General features: G+C 32.1%; 1 protein-coding gene across 3 annotated transcripts in view; it reads left to right on the forward strand.

Moving 5' to 3' along the window:
* The window catches only part of DNAJB4 (DnaJ heat shock protein family (Hsp40) member B4), a 34,316-nt gene that overhangs the window by 13,062 nt on the left and 2,975 nt on the right, over window positions 1-18,279 (forward strand). For 2 of the 3 annotated variants that reach the window (XM_073234171.1, XM_017665296.3), the window contains exon 3: window positions 17,588-18,156. In XM_073234171.1, the coding sequence (XP_073090272.1) occupies window positions 17,722-18,156 (435 nt within the window). In that variant the 5' untranslated portion in view covers window positions 17,588-17,721. Of the gene's footprint in view, window positions 1-11,067; window positions 11,550-17,587; window positions 18,157-18,279 lie in introns of those variants that run through there. The other variant, XM_017665295.3, reaches the window with a different exon arrangement.

Here is an 18,279-nt window from a genome sequence, read left to right on the forward strand (position 1 = left end):
GTTTCTTTTCTGAAACCTTTCCCATACCTACCATTCCAGCTCAAGATGAGCATATAATTAATATTTGTGCAGTATTTTACTTTCGTAAAGCCCTTTCACATATTTTCTCATTCTTTCTGTCAGTCTAATGAAGTAGATGATGTTACACATTTTGTAGAATAAGAAAATTGAGGCTCACGGTTACATGTGATTTTTCCAGAATTGAAGATACTAAGTAGGGAAGATAAGAATGCTGAAAGGAAATCCTCTCATTCCAAGTTTCATGCTCTGTCCTCTATCCCTTAAGTCCTATAATAGTTAGATAATACTTACTTGGCCATTAGATAATATTTACTTGGCCATTAATTGTTTACTGTCTTTGTATCAAATTAATTTGTTAATTGTAGATTTGAAGGTGTATGTGCAGATTTATATAAGGGTATAAGCGAATAAATGGAAAAGGTGAAAGGAGCTGAATACAGGTCTTGGTAACACAGTCAAAGAGGTCATTAAGAACTCATTACCAACCCATGTTTTTCTGAAAGCATGATGCCTTTTAAAAAATACTAATACTCAGACTTTCTCCTTTACCTTTAACTAAAATAACTACCTACCTTAGTACTGAATTTTTAGTATATTTTTTAAAGCAGAGCTACACAGAGAGGCCTTTCCTGACCTCCTGGCTGAAGTAGTTCCTCTCCATCAATCTCCATCTTAGCAACATTTAAAATTTTTCTTTAAAGCACTCCATGTGAAATTATGTTCTTTATTAACTTTTTTATTGATTGTCCTTTCCCACCAGAATATATGTTGAGAGAGAGCAAGGATGTTTATCTAGTTTATAGCACATAATAAACAGTAAATATTTGTTGAATGAGCTGTGTTACTCATGAAGAATGTTCACTATGATTACATCTTTTAAAACAGGTTTTGTACTACCCATCAAATACTATAAAATGGGAATTTGAATACTCTTGACAAATTCCAAATATGAGTCCAAATTACTGTAAAAGGATGTTTATAGTTACAAAAACAATATTTTTTGAACAATTTATTTTATTTAAAAATTTTTATTAAGGTATTGATATAAACTCTTTTGAAGGTTTCACATGAAAAAACAATGTGGTTACTACATTTACCCATATTATCAAGTCCCCACCCATACCCCAATGCAGTCACTGTCCACCAGTGTAGTAAGATGCCACAGATTCATTATTTGCCTTCTCTGTGCTACACTGTTTTCCCCATGAACCCCCACACCATGTGTACTAAACATACCCCTCAATCCCCATCTCCCTCCCTCCCAACCCGCCCTCCCACACCACTCCCCTTTGGTAACCACTAGTCCCTTCTTGGAGTCTCTGAGTCTGCTGCTCTTTTGTTCCTTCAGTTTTGCTTCATTGTTCTACTCCATAAATGAGGGAAATCATTTGGCACTTGTCTTTCTCCGCCTGGCTTATTTCACTGACCATAATATCCTCCAGCTCCATCCATGTTGCTGCAAATGGTAGGATTTGTTTGTTTCTTATAGCTGAATAGTATTCCATTGTGTATATGTATCACATCTTCTTTATCCATTCATCTACTGATGGACACTTAGGTTGCTTCCATATCTTGGCTATTGTAAATAGTGCTGCAATAAACATAGGGTTCATATGTCTTTTTGATTCTGAGAAGTTGTATTCTTTGGGTAAATTCCAAGGAGTGGGATTCCTGGGTCAAATGGTATATCTATTTTCAGTTTTTTGAGAAACCTCCATATTGCTTTCCACAATGGTTGAACTAGCTTACATTCCCACCAGCAGTGTAGGAGGGTTCGTTCCCCTTTCTCTGCATCCTCGCCAGCATTTGTTGTTCTTAGTCTTTTTGATGCTAGCCATTCTTACAGGTGTGAGGTGATATCTCATTGTGGTTTTAACTTTTATTTCCCTGATAATTAGTGATGTGGAACATCTTTTCATGTGCCTGTTGGCCATCTGAATTTCTTCTTTGGGGAATTGTCTCATCATATCCTCTGCCTATTTTTTAATTGGGTTATTTGCTTTTTTGGGTTTTGAGGCATGTGAGTTCTTTATATATTTTGGTTGTTAACCCCTTGTTGGATATGTCATTTACAAATATATTCTCCCATACTGTAGGATGCCTTTTTGTTCTGTTGATAGTGTCCTTTGCCATACAGAAACTTTTTAGTTTGATGTAGCCCCATGTGTTCATTTTTTCTTTTGTTTCCCTTGCTCGAGGAGATGCGTTCAGGAAGAAGTTGCTCATGCTTATATTCAGGAGATTTTTGCCTATATTGTCTTCTAAGAGTTTTATGGTTTCATGACTTACATTCAGGTCTTTGATCCATTTCGAGTTTACTTTTGTGTGTGGGGTTAAACAATAATCCAGTTTCATTCTCTTACATGTAGCTGTCCAGTTTTACCAACGCAAGTTATTGAAGAGGCTGTCATTTCCCCATTGTATGTCCATGGCTCCTTTATCATATATTAATTGACCATATATGCTTGGGTTTATATCAGGGCTCTCTTGTCTGTTCCATTGGTCTGTGGTTCTGTTCTTATGCCAGTACCAAATTGTCTTGATTACTGTGGCTGTGTAGTAGAGCTTGAAGTTGGGGAGCATAATTCCCCCAGCTTTATTCTTCCTTCTCAGGATTGCTTTGGCTATTCGGGGTCTTTTGTGGTTCCATATGAATTTTAGAATGATTTGCACTAGTTCATTGAAGAATGCTGTTGGTATTTTGATAGGAATTGCATTGAATCTGTAGATTGCTTTAAGCAGGATGGCCATTTTGACAATAATAATTCTTCCTATCCAGAGCACAGGATGTGTTTCCATTTATTGGCATCTTCTTTAATTTCTCTCATGAGTGTCTTGTAGTTTTCAGAGTATAGGTCTTTCACTTCCTTGGTTAGATTTATTCCTAGGTATTTTATTCTTTTTGAAGCAATTGTGAATGGAATTGTTTTCCTGATTTCTCTTTCTCCTAGTTCATCATTAGTGTATAGGAAAGCAACAGATTTTTGTGTATCAATTTTGTATCCCACAAGTTTGCTGAATTCAGATATTAGATCTAGTAGTTTTGGAGTGGATTCTTTAGAGTTTTTTATGTACAATATTATGTCATCTGCAAACAGGGACAGTTTAACTTCTTCCTTGCCAATCTGTATGCCTTTTATTTCTTTGTGTTATCTGATTGCCATGGCTAGGACCTCCAGTACTACATTGAAGAACAGTGAGGAGAGTGGGCATCCCTGTCTTGTTCCTGATCTTTGAGGAAAGGCTTTCAGCTTCTCACTGTTTAGTATGATGTTAGCTATGGGTTTATCATATATGGCCTTTATTATGTTGAGGTACTTTCCCTCTATACCCATTTTGTTGAGAGTTTTTATCATGAATGGATGTTGAATTTTGTTGAGTGCTTTTTCAGCATCTATGGAGATGATCGTGTGGTTTTTGTACTTCTTTTTGTTGATGAGGTGGATGATGTTGATGGATATTTGAATGTTGTACCACCCTTATATCCCTGGAATAAATTCTACTTGATCATGGTGTATGATCTTTTTGATGTATATTTGAATTCAGTTTGCTAATATTTTGTTGAGTATTTTTGCATCTATTAGAACTATTTATTTTTTAATAAGTGGCATTTACTGTCTTAAAGATACTTACCTTAAGGTTAGTTTTTCTGTCTTGTAATGTAGATGAAGCAAGAAATGCATCTGCAAAATTCTTCTACTCTTTTTCCCTAAAGATAAAGTTCCATTGTAACCATGACAAAATTTTTAGGTATTATAATTTATCCTCAAATTCTGAAGCCTTTCCACAGGAATGAGAATTAGAATCTGAGGTCCAAACTTATGGTGAAGTAATTTGCTACAAGAAATCTTATGATAACAAATAATACCTCAGTGCTTGAAGGAGTTTTAGGAAAGCATAACATGTAGAAGTAAGATACATTCTATTATTAGATGGTCAATAATTTGGTCATATGTAACTAGATGCTTTCTAAAAAGCAATACAAATATTAGAATCGTCACAGCCTAGTACTCCTAAAGTAATATTAATATTGGAACAATGTCTATTTAAATAATAATAGTAATAGCTCACTATTAGATTGCTAGCTTTAGAAATGCTCTTTGAAATCTTACTAGCTTCAATGTCAGATGTGTGTGCATATATAGTCACATATGGGAAAGTGTATGGAAGTGTTTGATAAACTAAGTATTGTGTAAATGTTGTTATGGGGAAGACATAGAACAGGTGTGTCTGAATAGGTCTGAATAAGGGAACATGGCAAGGAAGTGCTTGGAGGATGCCTGAGTTCTTTGGGGATGATTCTGGTAGCTACTTTTTATGCTTTATAAAAAGTAAAACTTCTGGAGTAAGAGAGAATCTGTTAGTAGAATAAAATAGTTTATATTGCTTAAAATAAGGAAAACAGTTTATATGTATATGTCATTATAAAAATTTTATTGCTCTCATGCATATTATCTCATATGATTCTTGCAAGAGCTTTTTTGAGTTAGGAATTCAGAGAAACTAAATGATTTGCCTAAATTATTCACCTATTATATGGCAGAGCTGAGATTAGAAACCAAGCATTCAAATTCTTAGGTCTTTATTTATTCTTCAGACATTTGTAGCCTCTTTATGCTACTCCACTAATAGGAATTGAATATTCAGTGACAAATAATAATTTCCCTTAGGCAACTTTCAAGTAATTTAGTATGATTGAATTATATGAGGCAGTAACAGAAATTAATGCTAGAAAAGACATTCTAAAAATTCTAAGATAGAATATTTTAAGAATATAAACATTGTACTTTTTTCATTTAAAACTTTTTAATTGATTTTATTTTTTAGAGCACTTTTAGGTTTACAGCAATTGAGAGGAAGGTAGAGGTTTCCCTTATACCTCCTGTCTTCACACATGCAAGGCACTGTTATCAACATCTCTCACCAGATGGCACATTTATTTATAATTGATAAACTTACATTGATATATTATCATTAAGAGTCCATAATTTACATTAGGGTCTACTCTTGGTGTTGTATATTCTGTGGGTTTGAACAAATGTATTATGATAGGTACCCACCATTTCAATATTGTACAAAGAATAGGTTTGCTGCCCTGAAAATCCCCTATATTCACCAATTGAACCTTCTCCTCCCACTAACCCCTGGCAACCTCTGGTCTTTTTACTGTCTCCATAGTTTTTGCCTTTTCCACAATATAATAGTATATAGCCTTTTCAGACTGGCTTCTTCCACTTAGTAACATGCATAAGAGATTCCTTCATGTCTTTTCATGGTTGATAGCTCATTTCATTTTAGTGCTGAATAATATTCCCTTGTCTGGGTGTACCACAATTTATTCATTCACTTACTGAGGGACGTCTTGATTTCTTCCAACTTTGAGCAATTATGAGTAATTGTCTTTTGTAAACTGTTATAAAACATCTGTATGCAGGTTTTTGTGTAGACGCAGGTTTTCAAGTCTTTTGGGTAATTACCAAGGATAATGTACGATAGTGTATGTTTAGTTTTATAAGAAACCACCAAACTGTCTTCCATAGTAGCTTGTACCATTTTGCATTCCCACCAAAAATGAATGAGAATTCTGTTGCTCCACATTCTTGCCAGTATTTGGTGTTGTAAGTGTTCTGGATTTTCATCATTCTAATAAGTATGTTACAGTATCTCATTTTAATTTGCATTTCTCTGATGACAATATGATGTGGAATATCTATTCATATGCTTATTTGCCATCTGTGTATTTTTGGTGAGGTGTCTATTAAGGTCTTTGGCCCATTTTTTAATTGGGTTGTTTGTTTTCTTAATGTTGAATTTTAAGAGTTCTTTACATATTTTGGATAATAGTCCTTTATTAGTTTTATTTTTTGAAGTATTCTCTCCCAGTATATAACTTCTCTTTCCATTCTTGAGTGTTTTTTACAGCAGAAATTTTTAATTTAAAAAAATTTTTTAATCATTAAAAAAATAATTTTAATGAAGTTCAGCTTATCAATTCTTTCTTTCATGAACTATGCCTTTGGTATTGTATTTAAAAAATCATTGCCAGATCCAGGGTCAGCTGGATTTTTTTCCTATGTTGTAGGAATTTAATAATTTTGCATTTTATGTTTAGGTCTATTATCCATTTTGAGTAATTTCTGTAAAGGTGTAAGGTCTGTGTCTAGATTCATTTCTTTGCAAGTTAATGTTCAGTTGTTCCAGCACCAAATGTTGAAAAGACCATTTTATCCTCTATTCTTTGCTCCATTAAGAACAGTTGATAAATGCTTATATGAATCTGTTTCTAAGCTCTGCATTCTTTTCCACTAATCTATTTGCCTCTTCTTTCACCAATACTACACAATCTTGATTATTGTATTTGAAATACAGTGAATGCATTTGAAATTCAATAAATGCTACCTATGTGTTGTGTCAGTGGTTTAAAATTTTAACAGTCGAATTAGCAAATATTAACCGAAATATTTGGAAGGAGCCATTTATTCTTAGTGGGGCAACTTTCATGTGTGTGGATTTGTGTGCTTATAAGTAAGGACATTGTGTTATACATGTGGTATAGTAATTTTTTTCTAGAAAAGAATCTTCTAGTTCATATGATATCTTCATCATTATAGTAGCTAATACTTCCATAGTTCTCACTATGTGCCAATCACAAGTGTACCACATGTTAATCTCATTAAATCTTCATAGAAGCCCTTATGTTAATGCCATTTGACAGATGAGGAAACTGAGGCACAGAGAAGTTAACTCCAAGGCCACGCAACTAGTATATAGTATTGTCAGGATTCCAACCCAGGCAGTCTGACTCCAAAATCTGTGCTTTTAACCACTACACTATCAGTGTTCCCTGGTATCCCCTTAGCAAATATTACAATTACTATTCATCTATCAAATCACTGGTAAAAGGAATAAAAGAGCCTCAGTTTGCTTAATCTTAAATAAGAAGTATCAGGAATTAGAAGTCACCATTTACTGATGTCAATTACTAGGTGAGAAATATCAGGACTAACTGTACCCATTCAAGAAATACTGACAGAAAAGTTTTAAAGAGGAGTATTAGTAAAATACTGAAAGTCATTTGTCTTCAAGTATTTAACTGCTGATCTGAATTTTAATAATAATTTTCTCTGAGGCTCTGAAAAGTATGCTTTCTCTGTACTAATTTATTATAAATTGATAAATGATTTGTGAAATAGAGAAAGAAAACTTATTCTTTTATTGTCTATAAATAAAGTCAAAATAGAAAGTGAAGATATCAGTTAGATGACTAAGTTATACACAGCTGACCCTTGAATAATGGGAGTTTAGGGGTACTGGTCGCTCTGCACACAGAGTTGAAAATCCGCATATAATTTGACTTTCCCAAAACTTAACTACTAATATTCTACTGCTAACCAGAAGCCTTACTGATAACATAGTCAGTAAACACGTGTTTTGTATATGTTGTTGTATACTGTATTCTTGGAATAAAGTAAGCTCTTAGAGAAATCTTGTCACCAATCTTCAAGAACATTTCTAATGTACTAATTGAAAAAAATCCATGTATAAGTAGATCCACAGAGCTCAAATTTGTGTTGTTCAAGAGTCAACTGTACTCTTAGACTTTTTTTGTGTTTAGAATGCTTTCTTTAGCTCTTATTGTCTAAACATTCAATATTTGAAACTTTGATTTTAAAGTCAAAGAGCACTCTTATTTCTGTAAAAATAATTCTATAGTTACTATTAAAGCATAATGTCCCAAGTAAGGAAGCTTTATTAAAGTGATTGAAAATAAAATATAATGTCATTAGAATTTTTACTTAGTTCTGGCTATGTAAAAATTATGGCTCCCTAAAATAGTGACATATTTCTTCTAAATATATTATTAAGCACAAAAACTTTATTGCTGTTAACTTTGATACAGTAATAACAAATAAGTTTTCTGATTTGGTGAACAAATTAAAATTATTTCTTTGAAATAGATTATAAGTTGCCTTTTGTTAGAGATGAACCATTCCTGCTCCATCATGAGAATTTGGCCTTGTCAACCATAAACATTAAGGAGAAGACTGACTCATTGTAATTTTCTTTCAATAAAGGGAAGAGAATTGTGTTTTCATGGGAAAAAAACCTCATCCATGTTTGAGTAGCAAAATAAAAATGTTAAAATACAAACACTAATTTCATATCTTTGTTAGAAATATAGCAGCCTTAAAGAAATTTAAGGAAAAATATGTTGTTACCAATTCAAGCCAGTTTTTATTCTTAAATTTTCTGCCAGACATACACATAACTGTAAAATCAAAAAAGCATAGGAATTTATTTTACTCCTAAATAATGTTTCAAATAATCTATTATGTAGTATTTGGGGTTTTATTTTTTAAAAATATTGAATGAGGGGACTCTTTTGTCCTCTCCTGGCGTGAGCCAAGAGCTCTGTCCTTCCGCTTTCTCTCTAAATAAAAGCCTCTGCCTTGCTTTCCTAAAAAAAAAAGCATTAAGTGAGCTTTGTTCACACCTCTGCTTCATTTTCTCTAAAGGCTGACACTACTGTTCCCTTTTACATTCTCTATTTTTATCATGATAATTATTAACAGATGACATTTGCACTCCCCACCCCCATTTAAAAACATTCATTTCACACAAATTTAGATAAGGAAAATATAATGTGAAGTGATTGTGTAATGGATTTTCTACCCCTAAGAGCTAAAGGCTATAGCTCAGACTGAAAAAGTGAATGTTAGAATGAAATGTCTCCAAAGTATCATGTAGTTTAATAATGATCATATTGATCCATTACCCTATCGCAGCTAATTGCAATGAGTATATTTGTGTATGTAAATTTTTTCTTCAAAGTATTTTCTAAGGACAGAATTACAGAGCTTAAAAATTATATTTAATACCTCTTCTCAAATATTTTAAAGAATTACATTGCTGGTTTTACCAAAACCTAGTTTAATTATTTAAAATCTTAAAAGTGTAATTCCTTCTTTCTTAACTTGAAATTTCCAAGTTGAAGTGAATTCTTGCTTTTCAACCTAACCACTATGATTACTTTTGTGTGTGATATTTGAAAAAGTATGAAAATTCCTGACTACCCTTCTCTTATGCGTAGAGAGCCAGATTTCTTTCCACTTGTTAATATGTATTCTCAGAAATGTGAAACATCTAATCTTTGACTTTTAAAATCATTTACTATGTCAAGTCCATTTAATTAATACTTCTAGCTCTCTGAAAAGTTGAATCAAGTAAAAGTCTACTTTTTTTCTCCCAGCATTACCTCCAGTACAATTCAGACTTTCCATGGTAATGTCATTGTTTCTTTCATATGAATATTTAAAAGAACTCTCTTGGAAATTAATTCTAGAATAGGTGATTTTTGTTATATTTTTACTCTAGATCCTGATCCTCGCAGTGGACTCCCAACTAGTAGTATGTGCTTTTTTTTAAAGTAGAGTCTTCGGTGACTTTGCATATTAGCATTTTTCTCTAAGTTTTTGGATTTGAAAATTAATCTTTTAACATTGAGTATTCCTTGGTGAGACTAAAAAAATTTCCTGAATAGCTGACAAACCTCTAACCTGTAAGTAGGCTAGGTAGATGTTGCACATTTCTAATACCCCAAGGTGTTTCTAAAGTACAGAGTTTTGAGAAATAGGAAATTCTAGCTGTCACAATGCACAAAAATGAACATTCTGAAAGAATTGCTAAATCATTAATATAAAGCTGCTTGGCTTATAGAAGTAGGTATTCCTATATCTTTAAAGGTCAACATGTTCATCACGTTTTCATTATACTCTAAACATATATGTAAATTTACTTTCCCTCATAAATGTTTCTTTATAGGGCTTAAGATATTTTTAGTATCTATGCAATTCTTTTCTTATTTATCTTTCCAATATTATATTACAAATGGGAACATTTTTGAAAAGATGAGGAAACCATATAGGACATAAAAGATGAGCTATAAACATTGAAGATATTTCTCATAAATATTCAAAATATATATAAAAAGCAGGCATCAAAAGGGTATATAAATGATATATTAACTGTTAATAAAAAACAAATACAAAAAGCAAATAACCATAAATATTAATAAGAAAAAAGGGTTAGATGAAAATACACTAACATTTAGTAAGGATTACCTGAAGTGGTATGATAGGGAGTTTTTTATTTTATTCCTTTTTCATTCTTTTCCAAAATCTCCAGTAATAAGTATATTTATAATTAGAGAACATGTATTTTTCAAAGAAAAATATTGCTTGTATTACTGACCTGTAAATAGCATATCCAGATTTTAAGCTGATCTTATAAGATTTAAGGTCTTATAAGAAATAAGAATATTTACTGCCTGTAACCTGCTACTTTCTGCTATCTTTCCTATAGCACAAAAATTATTTAAATAGTGACCCTACGAAGAGGTGTCTCTGTGTGTGTTGTTTTAGTTTGAAGTAATTAGAACCAGATATGAGGCTTTCATAAACATTAGTTTGCCAGAACTATTAACTCTTATATATTATGAAAACTAATTAAAATCATTAGCTAAAATCATATTCAAGTCCTTTACTTATTTAAAAATATTCCTTTTGATGTTTATGATATATAATCTTTTGCAATGTGAAATTCGTATATTGATTTGACTTCCTGGCATTTGATTGATAGACCCCAGGAATTTTTTAAATGACACAAATTACTTGCAAATTTTAAACAAACCATATTTTAGTATTGTAGATCTTACATTTGAATAACTTGAAATTAAAATACCTGAAATAAGTTCAAGGGCACTTTTATTTACATAACTTTAAACTATTTCAACATAGGGTGCTTATGGCTATAATTATTTTTGTTTCTTTTTCACCTAGAATGGATTAAATGCATAGTTACGACATTGTGTGCTGAAATTGGTTTCTCAATTCGTTTGGCCTCTTAAAAAGTAAATAAAAATGGTAAAGCCAAAAGGAAAATGAATAGTTAATCATGGAGGTGGAGAAAACCTAGCTCAATACTTTGGCTAGAGGCTAGAGGCAGCTAGGGAAGTGACGTCCTGTAGCATTTGCTGTTCTAGAAAGTACAGAGACACGTAGTGAAAATGGGAGGATCTAGAAGGAGGCCGTCTCCTGTGTAGTGTATATTTATCTGTAAGTGAGCTGTTGGGGAAGGAATTAAAGGCAGAGACGCTGTCTGCTTGCTGCCTTAAGACAGCAAAGCTGAATTGCTGATTTGCTTTAACTTTTAAAATACCCAGCTTGGTTTATTTTTCCTAGAATCATTGTATTGCTAAGACTGGGGACGCTGTTTTCTTTCACAAAGGGAAATCTAAGTTCATTTCACGGCATTCGAAATGGGGAAAGACTATTACTGCATTTTGGGAATTGAAAAAGGAGCTTCAGATGAAGATATTAAAAAGGCTTACCGAAAACAAGCCCTCAAATTTCATCCAGACAAAAATAAATCTCCTCAGGCAGAGGAAAAATTTAAAGAGGTTGCAGAAGCTTATGAAGTATTGAGTGATCCTAAAAAGAGAGAGATATATGATCAGTTTGGGGAGGAAGGTAAGTATTCTGTGTATATCTTTGTGACTCTCCAGCTCTGTGTCTTTCTCTTTTTTTCTTTCTCAGCTTTCTGGTTATCATTAAATTAAATTCTGAGACATGTCAGAAATACAAAGATAATTAATGGATAAAAAAAGATTTCACCCATGATCATATATATGAATGAATATTACATAGCTGTGAATGAAATTTACTTGTTTGCCTTTTTGGGGGGATTTGGGCATTTTGTAATATCCATATTCTACCACTAGATTTATAATATTAACATTATGTGTTTGAAAAGAAACCTTGAATTCCTATACTCATTAATGAATTGTGTCAAAAGTCTTATGCAACCTTTTTTTTTTTTTTCTAATAAATTTTCTGCCAGAACCTATAAAGATCCTTCAATAATTTAAAATCCTAAGCCTGGCAGTTCAAATTCTAACTAATCTATATTTTATTTACAAAAACAAAAGAAATTTTTTGCCTTTCTTATAGCAAAGCTACTTTAGATTGAACAAGGCAGAATCATCTCTATGAGAAGCAGAAGGCCCAGGCATTTAGCTCTAGTTGATTTTGGCATTCTGCCTGGAGAGGAAAGAATTTTCCTGATGTCATGAAATACCAGAACAAGTTTTTAGCTTAATTGTAAACAGTAATTTTGTGCCAAGAAAATGAGATCTCAGAAATACAGTTTTTGACCTAAAATGGCCACCTAGTTAGAAAACAGTTATTGGTTTACTTTTTGAAACCATTATTTCTTTCGAAACTTTACTATCTAGGTATAAGAAAGCATGACAACTTCCCTTTGCTCTCCCTGACATACTTTTTTTTCTTGCATTATGAGATCAGAAACTGGTTGAATATAGTAAAGGGGGATAATTTAAGATTATCCTTTTATCGTTCTGGATCTTAAGTTTGTTCATCATCTGCATATAAATGTAGCTATAAAGTAAGACTTTTAAATTGCTAATTAAAAAACAACTACAATAACACTTTAATTCCTACAGGTTGCAGGGTTTTCAACTTTTAAAATCAGGACTAAGTTATTTCAATATTTTTCTCCCAAAATATTCTCTTTTAAATCATTGTAGTTATGAAAACTTTTGTGTTCTTTGCTTCCTTTAATTTAAAAATTTCCCTTATTAAAAATATATTAAATACAATAAAGCAGTGACTGCTTATTTTGAAGTAAAAAAAATTATGTAAAAGCAGGGTGATGGTATAGAGGGCTTTTTTTCTTGTTTGTTTTTCTTTTTGATCTGAGTTGCCAAAAATTGCAGTTTCTGCTACTGGTTTTGGTGTAATGAGGACCTGCTTCAGGTCCTTACCAAGTAAATATTGAAAAAGGCAGAAAATGGGCAGTTCGATCCTGCTGGTTCCTTTTGGCCAGACTATTCAAAATACTATGATTTGGTTCATCTCATAAGCTAAGCAGGATTCTGAGATACTTCTAATAATGTACTACTCTTTCCAAAGAAGTTACTTTGTAAAAAAAATCCACAAACATGGAGTAATACTATAAATTGCCATGGAAAAGCAGATGTCTCCTGCCTTAATCCATAACTCACTGATAGCTCAAATTTGTCCATGACTAAACCATAGGATTATTCAGTGTTTACTAAGTATATTTGTGTTCAGAATTTTCAAGTTAACCAAATGATACATTTTTCTTGGTTTAACCTTACCTCTTAATAGGGTTTTTCTTGAGTAGTATTTCTCCAATTTGATTTTTACTGGTTGTCACCAGTGAATAAATTTTTAAAGAACTAATACAATATGTACCCTGTATCTGGTTTTATTGTGATTCAGGTAATTAATATAAGCAATAGAGGTAATAGTGAGGGGAGAATACCTTTTTTAAAGCATTGAAATGTGTTACTCAGAAATATTCTTTAGTTAAAAGCTATCTGAAAACAATTAAATTAATTTGATAATTTTTTAGAAATGATTTTTCCTTCACAGAAAAGCATTGTATTTATTTGCTCTTTATTCAGAATATCTCAATAATTCTTTTTAAAAATCCCCTTTGGGTATTCTGTGAAAATGTGGGGGAAAAATTTTTCTCTTTGCCTCTGATTGGTCTGTTTGTGCCTGCAGACCTGATTCCATAGCCCTGTGAATTTCTCCAGTAGTAATAAAACACCGAATTTTAGGACTGTGGAACTGTTAGTAATTTACCTGATACACTTGTTTTGTTTTGTTTTGTTTCCAATTATTATACTTTCTTTCAAGGCCTGAGACAGTGGAAATAAAGATCCATAAACTGAGAAGTATATAAGTTGTATATGCCAAATTTATATATTTAGAAACTAAGAGAACCAGTGATCTAGCTTATTCATGTCTTGAAAATCTCTTAACATCCACAGTTTTAAATGCTGGGTTTTTTAAAAGTTGGGTAAAAATAGAAATGTTTTAAATTTACCATATGACCCAGCAGTTCGACTCACAAGAATCTATAAAAGAGAAATGAAAATATAAGTCCACGCAAAGACATTTATGTGAATATTCATAGCAGCATTATTTGAATGGCCCCACACTGGAAACATTCCAAAAGTACCATCATTTAGTGAATGGATAAACAATATATGGCATACATGGATGTGTATATACACATACACACACACATACACAATGGAATGTTACTTAGCAATTAAAAGGACCAATGTAATGAAACATGCCACAACATGGATGAAATTCAAAAACTATGCTAAATAAAAAGTCAAATGTAAAAGACTATATATTCTATGACCCCATTTATATGAAATGCATGGAAAAGGCAAATTTATAAAAAAGCAAGCACATCAGTGGTTGCTCAGAACTAGAGGTGGAAGCAGAGATTAGCTACAAATAGAAACTAGAGAACTTTGGGTTGATGGAAATGTTCTGTAACTGGATTTTGGTGATGGTTGCACAACTCTAAAACTTTACTAAAATCATGAATTGTATATTTACAATTAATTATAGTGTGTAATAAAGGTATTTTTTAAAATACAGAAATTTTCTCCATAGTTGAATAGTTTGAAAACAAAAAAATACAAAACTATAGAAATTTAAAATTGGATTTTGAACTAATGTCTCCCATAAAGTTTGAGGTTTAGTTTTGAATTGTTCAGTGGATGTCAACAGAAGTTTGTATTAAAAGACTTAAAAAAAAAGATTTTCATTTAAATTTTAAAAAAAAAGATTTTCAGTAACACATTCCTACAGTATTCTAGTATTTAGTATCTACTCCAATATTTATTTTTCTTTATAGCTTCTTTTTTTGTTTATACTCAATAACTTAGCTTTGAATAAAGATAGGTACTATTTATATAATCAAACTTGAATTCAGTATATTTTTCTTTATACTAGATTGCTCTTCTGTTCCTTATGAATTTATCAAATGGATCTCTTTGCTTACTATGTAGTTCTAAAAATAAATTGGATTTTTGTAAATCAAAACTAAAGATCTCATATGCTAGTAACTCTGTGAGTCTTGCTATAAATCTGAATTTTTACATATTAGATCGCCTTAAAATAAGTTATTAAAGTGCTGTAATTTTTTCATTGAAATCCTAATTCTTCTCCAATGCTTCTTTTGATAAACTTTTAGTCAACTAATTAGTGGAAATCACTGTTGCAGCTAGTATCCCCAACATATACACAGTTTTGGATTGCAAATTGGTTGGTTGGTTATTTTTAAAATAATAGTAGTCTTGCTGCAGCCAAATATTGATTCTATGTTGATTCTAGAGTGCATTCCTTGATTCTACAAAGTAATGATGGTGTCTAGAAAACAGTTTGAATACCGGAGGAAATCCAGTTGAATATTGCAATTTTCCATGAGCAGTCAAAATGTATATAATAAAGAATTGACTGTATAGTTAACATGCCTGTTACAATTCAAGTCCTAGGGATGCAAGTGATACTTGCATAATAATTCATGTTACATTGGTGTAAATTTTGGTAGGATTCTCTCAGTCATTATAGTAGCTTGTCCTTTATCTGAGCTATGTGATTGAGTAGTGTCAAGGAAAACCTCAAAGCTCCATTGGAGGCTTTTTGTCCGCTTTGATAAATGTCACTTTAGACAGTGTGTGAACCTTTTCAGGGACTCTGTAAGCCTGATTGAATTACCATTTTTGGCAGAGGAGGGAAGGGGTTTTGAGGAAAAGCCAAACCCATGATGTAATAATTTGAAATGTTATTCTTTCTTTTCATGAATCCATCAATGGGTCCAAAACATTTAGATTTTGTTTTGTAGAGGGTTAGATTAGGCAAGCTAATTTACTCAATTTACTTTATTCTCTGTTAAATTGTTGTACTCTTATATTTATAGGATGAAAGATGAAATGATTGAAATAATTTAGTTACATTGGTGATCATCTTGAATTATATACTCATCCTATCATTTTAAAAATATTTCATTAGCTTTTTAGCATTTGGAGTTATAACTGTACCACTAAAATTTATAGTAAGTTTTGGATGAGCTGCTGTTAAAAGTTATTGTCCTGCTTATGCTTGTCATTCTGTTTCTACAGGGAATATCCCTAATTGCTATTTGGATATATCATTTAGTACATATTTTGGCAATTTTTAGGTTATTAGATTTCCCTTAGTCTCTCCAGATTTCTATTCATGAACAAAGGTAAAAATTTAAGCAATTAGCTGAGACTGTTAGATAAAGTAGAAGACATGTATGCCTTTTAATGGAAGAAGCCGAATAGAATAAGACGTGCAAAATTTAGTCTCTTCAGGAGCATGATAATTCCAGTAATGTTTTATTAGATCTGTCATATATGTGTATGTGTGGTTATAATTTATATTGCTATTGCTTCTGCCTCTTCTATTCTGACACTCAAGACACTTTAAAGTTTAAATAGGTGACTTTAAGAATTAGTTCATTCCCTTTATTCAATAAACATGAGCAACCTATCATTTTCAGTCCTGTGTACATGAGTAATTAAAACATGAATAAAATGCATTTCCTGCCCTCAAATTACCATTTTTGGCAGAGGGTTAAATTACCATATTTGAACATACTGGAATCCCTTAATTTCTTGAACTTTTCACAGTTTTATAATTTTATATTCTGTTCCTGCTTGTTTCCTTGGTCAGGCATGCTCATAAAGCTCATTCAGACACTTTGCTGATACCATAATGATTTAAATCATGGTCAGTATTGATCCCTTAAAAGATCACTGTACTTTCATTTTGTGGGTTTTAGTAGAATCTTTCTTTGGTATGTAGCAGAAAATACTGCTTCAAATATGTAATCCTTTGTGAGCTGCATATTACTTAAATCTTAGAGAACCAGGGTCAAAGAATCACTAGCTTGCTGTCTGAAGCAGGTTGTCCACAACAGATGGAAATAACCAATCCACAGGCCTTGTATCTCAAGAGAGTTTATAGCTTTTGATCTCAGTCTTCTTTCTACATGCTGTTGAAATTAATGCTGTCACGCCTACATAAACAATTTTCTTATTTAGGATAAGGATAACAATTTTAGTGTCTATAAGAACATTTTCCATAGGGTGTCCTATTATCAGGATGTTTTCCCTTTCTGTCACAGAAAGAATTCTCCTTTAATTCTTGAATGGTTAAAGATGATCTGAAATAAAGCTAGTTTGAATGGTATTTTGTATTACTGGTTGTACTCATTATAATGGTACTTAAAAGATTTAGGCTATGCATTTTATATTTGATTACTGAAGGCTTTTGCATTGATACCTTTTAAAAACTTAAATTTATATACTTAAGATTATCAAACCAGTAGTTTAGGAGATAAACCCCCAATTTTTATTTTCTTACCTGTGGGATAAAGATTCGGCAATAAATTGTCATTAAAAGGGGATTTAGAGGAAGCTAATTTTTATTTTGAAACTAAAAATTTAACTTAGGATGGAATGACCAGAAATTATGTAGCTGTTCTTAATTAGTTAAAATGTCATTTCTAGCCAATGTTAATAAATTACAACATAAGTTGGCCAAAGTTTATTAGTAACACAATTTTTGAAAGCTTAACTTTAAAGAATTACAAGCTTTTTTCTAACCATACTTATCTCTTCATTTAGGATTGAAAGGAGGAGCAGGAGGTACTGATGGACAAGGAGGTACCTTCCGGTACACCTTTCATGGCGATCCTCATGCCACATTTGCAGCATTTTTTGGAGGTTCCAACCCCTTTGAAATTTTCTTTGGAAGACGGATGGCTGGTGGTAGAGATACTGAAGAAATGGAAATAGATGGAGATCCTTTTAGTGCCTTTGGATTCAGCATGAATGGATACCCAAGAGACAGGAATTCTGTGGGGCCATCCCGCCTCAAACAAGATCCTCCAGTTATTCATGAACTTAGAGTATCTCTTGAAGAAATATATAGTGGTTGTACCAAACGGATGAAGATTTCTCGAAAAAGGTTAAACCCTGATGGAAGGAGTTACAGATCCGAGGACAAAATTCTCACCATTGAGATTAAAAAAGGGTGGAAAGAAGGCACCAAAATTACTTTTCCGAGGGAAGGAGATGAAACACCAACTAGTATTCCAGCAGACATTGTTTTTATCATTAGAGATAAAGATCACCCCAAATTTAAAAGGGATGGATCAAATATAATTTATACTGCTAAAATTAGTTTACGTGAGGTAAGTTATTAGGACCTAGGATTCTGAAACCAAACAGAATTATGCATCTAATTTTAGGGAATTTAAGTAACAGCTAACATTTATTTGAAGTCCACTACACATTATTTTTAAATTCTCATAAGT

This window comes from Manis javanica, chromosome 4, assembly GCF_040802235.1.
Source record: "Manis javanica isolate MJ-LG chromosome 4, MJ_LKY, whole genome shotgun sequence".
Lineage (NCBI taxonomy): Eukaryota > Metazoa > Chordata > Mammalia > Pholidota > Manidae > Manis > Manis javanica.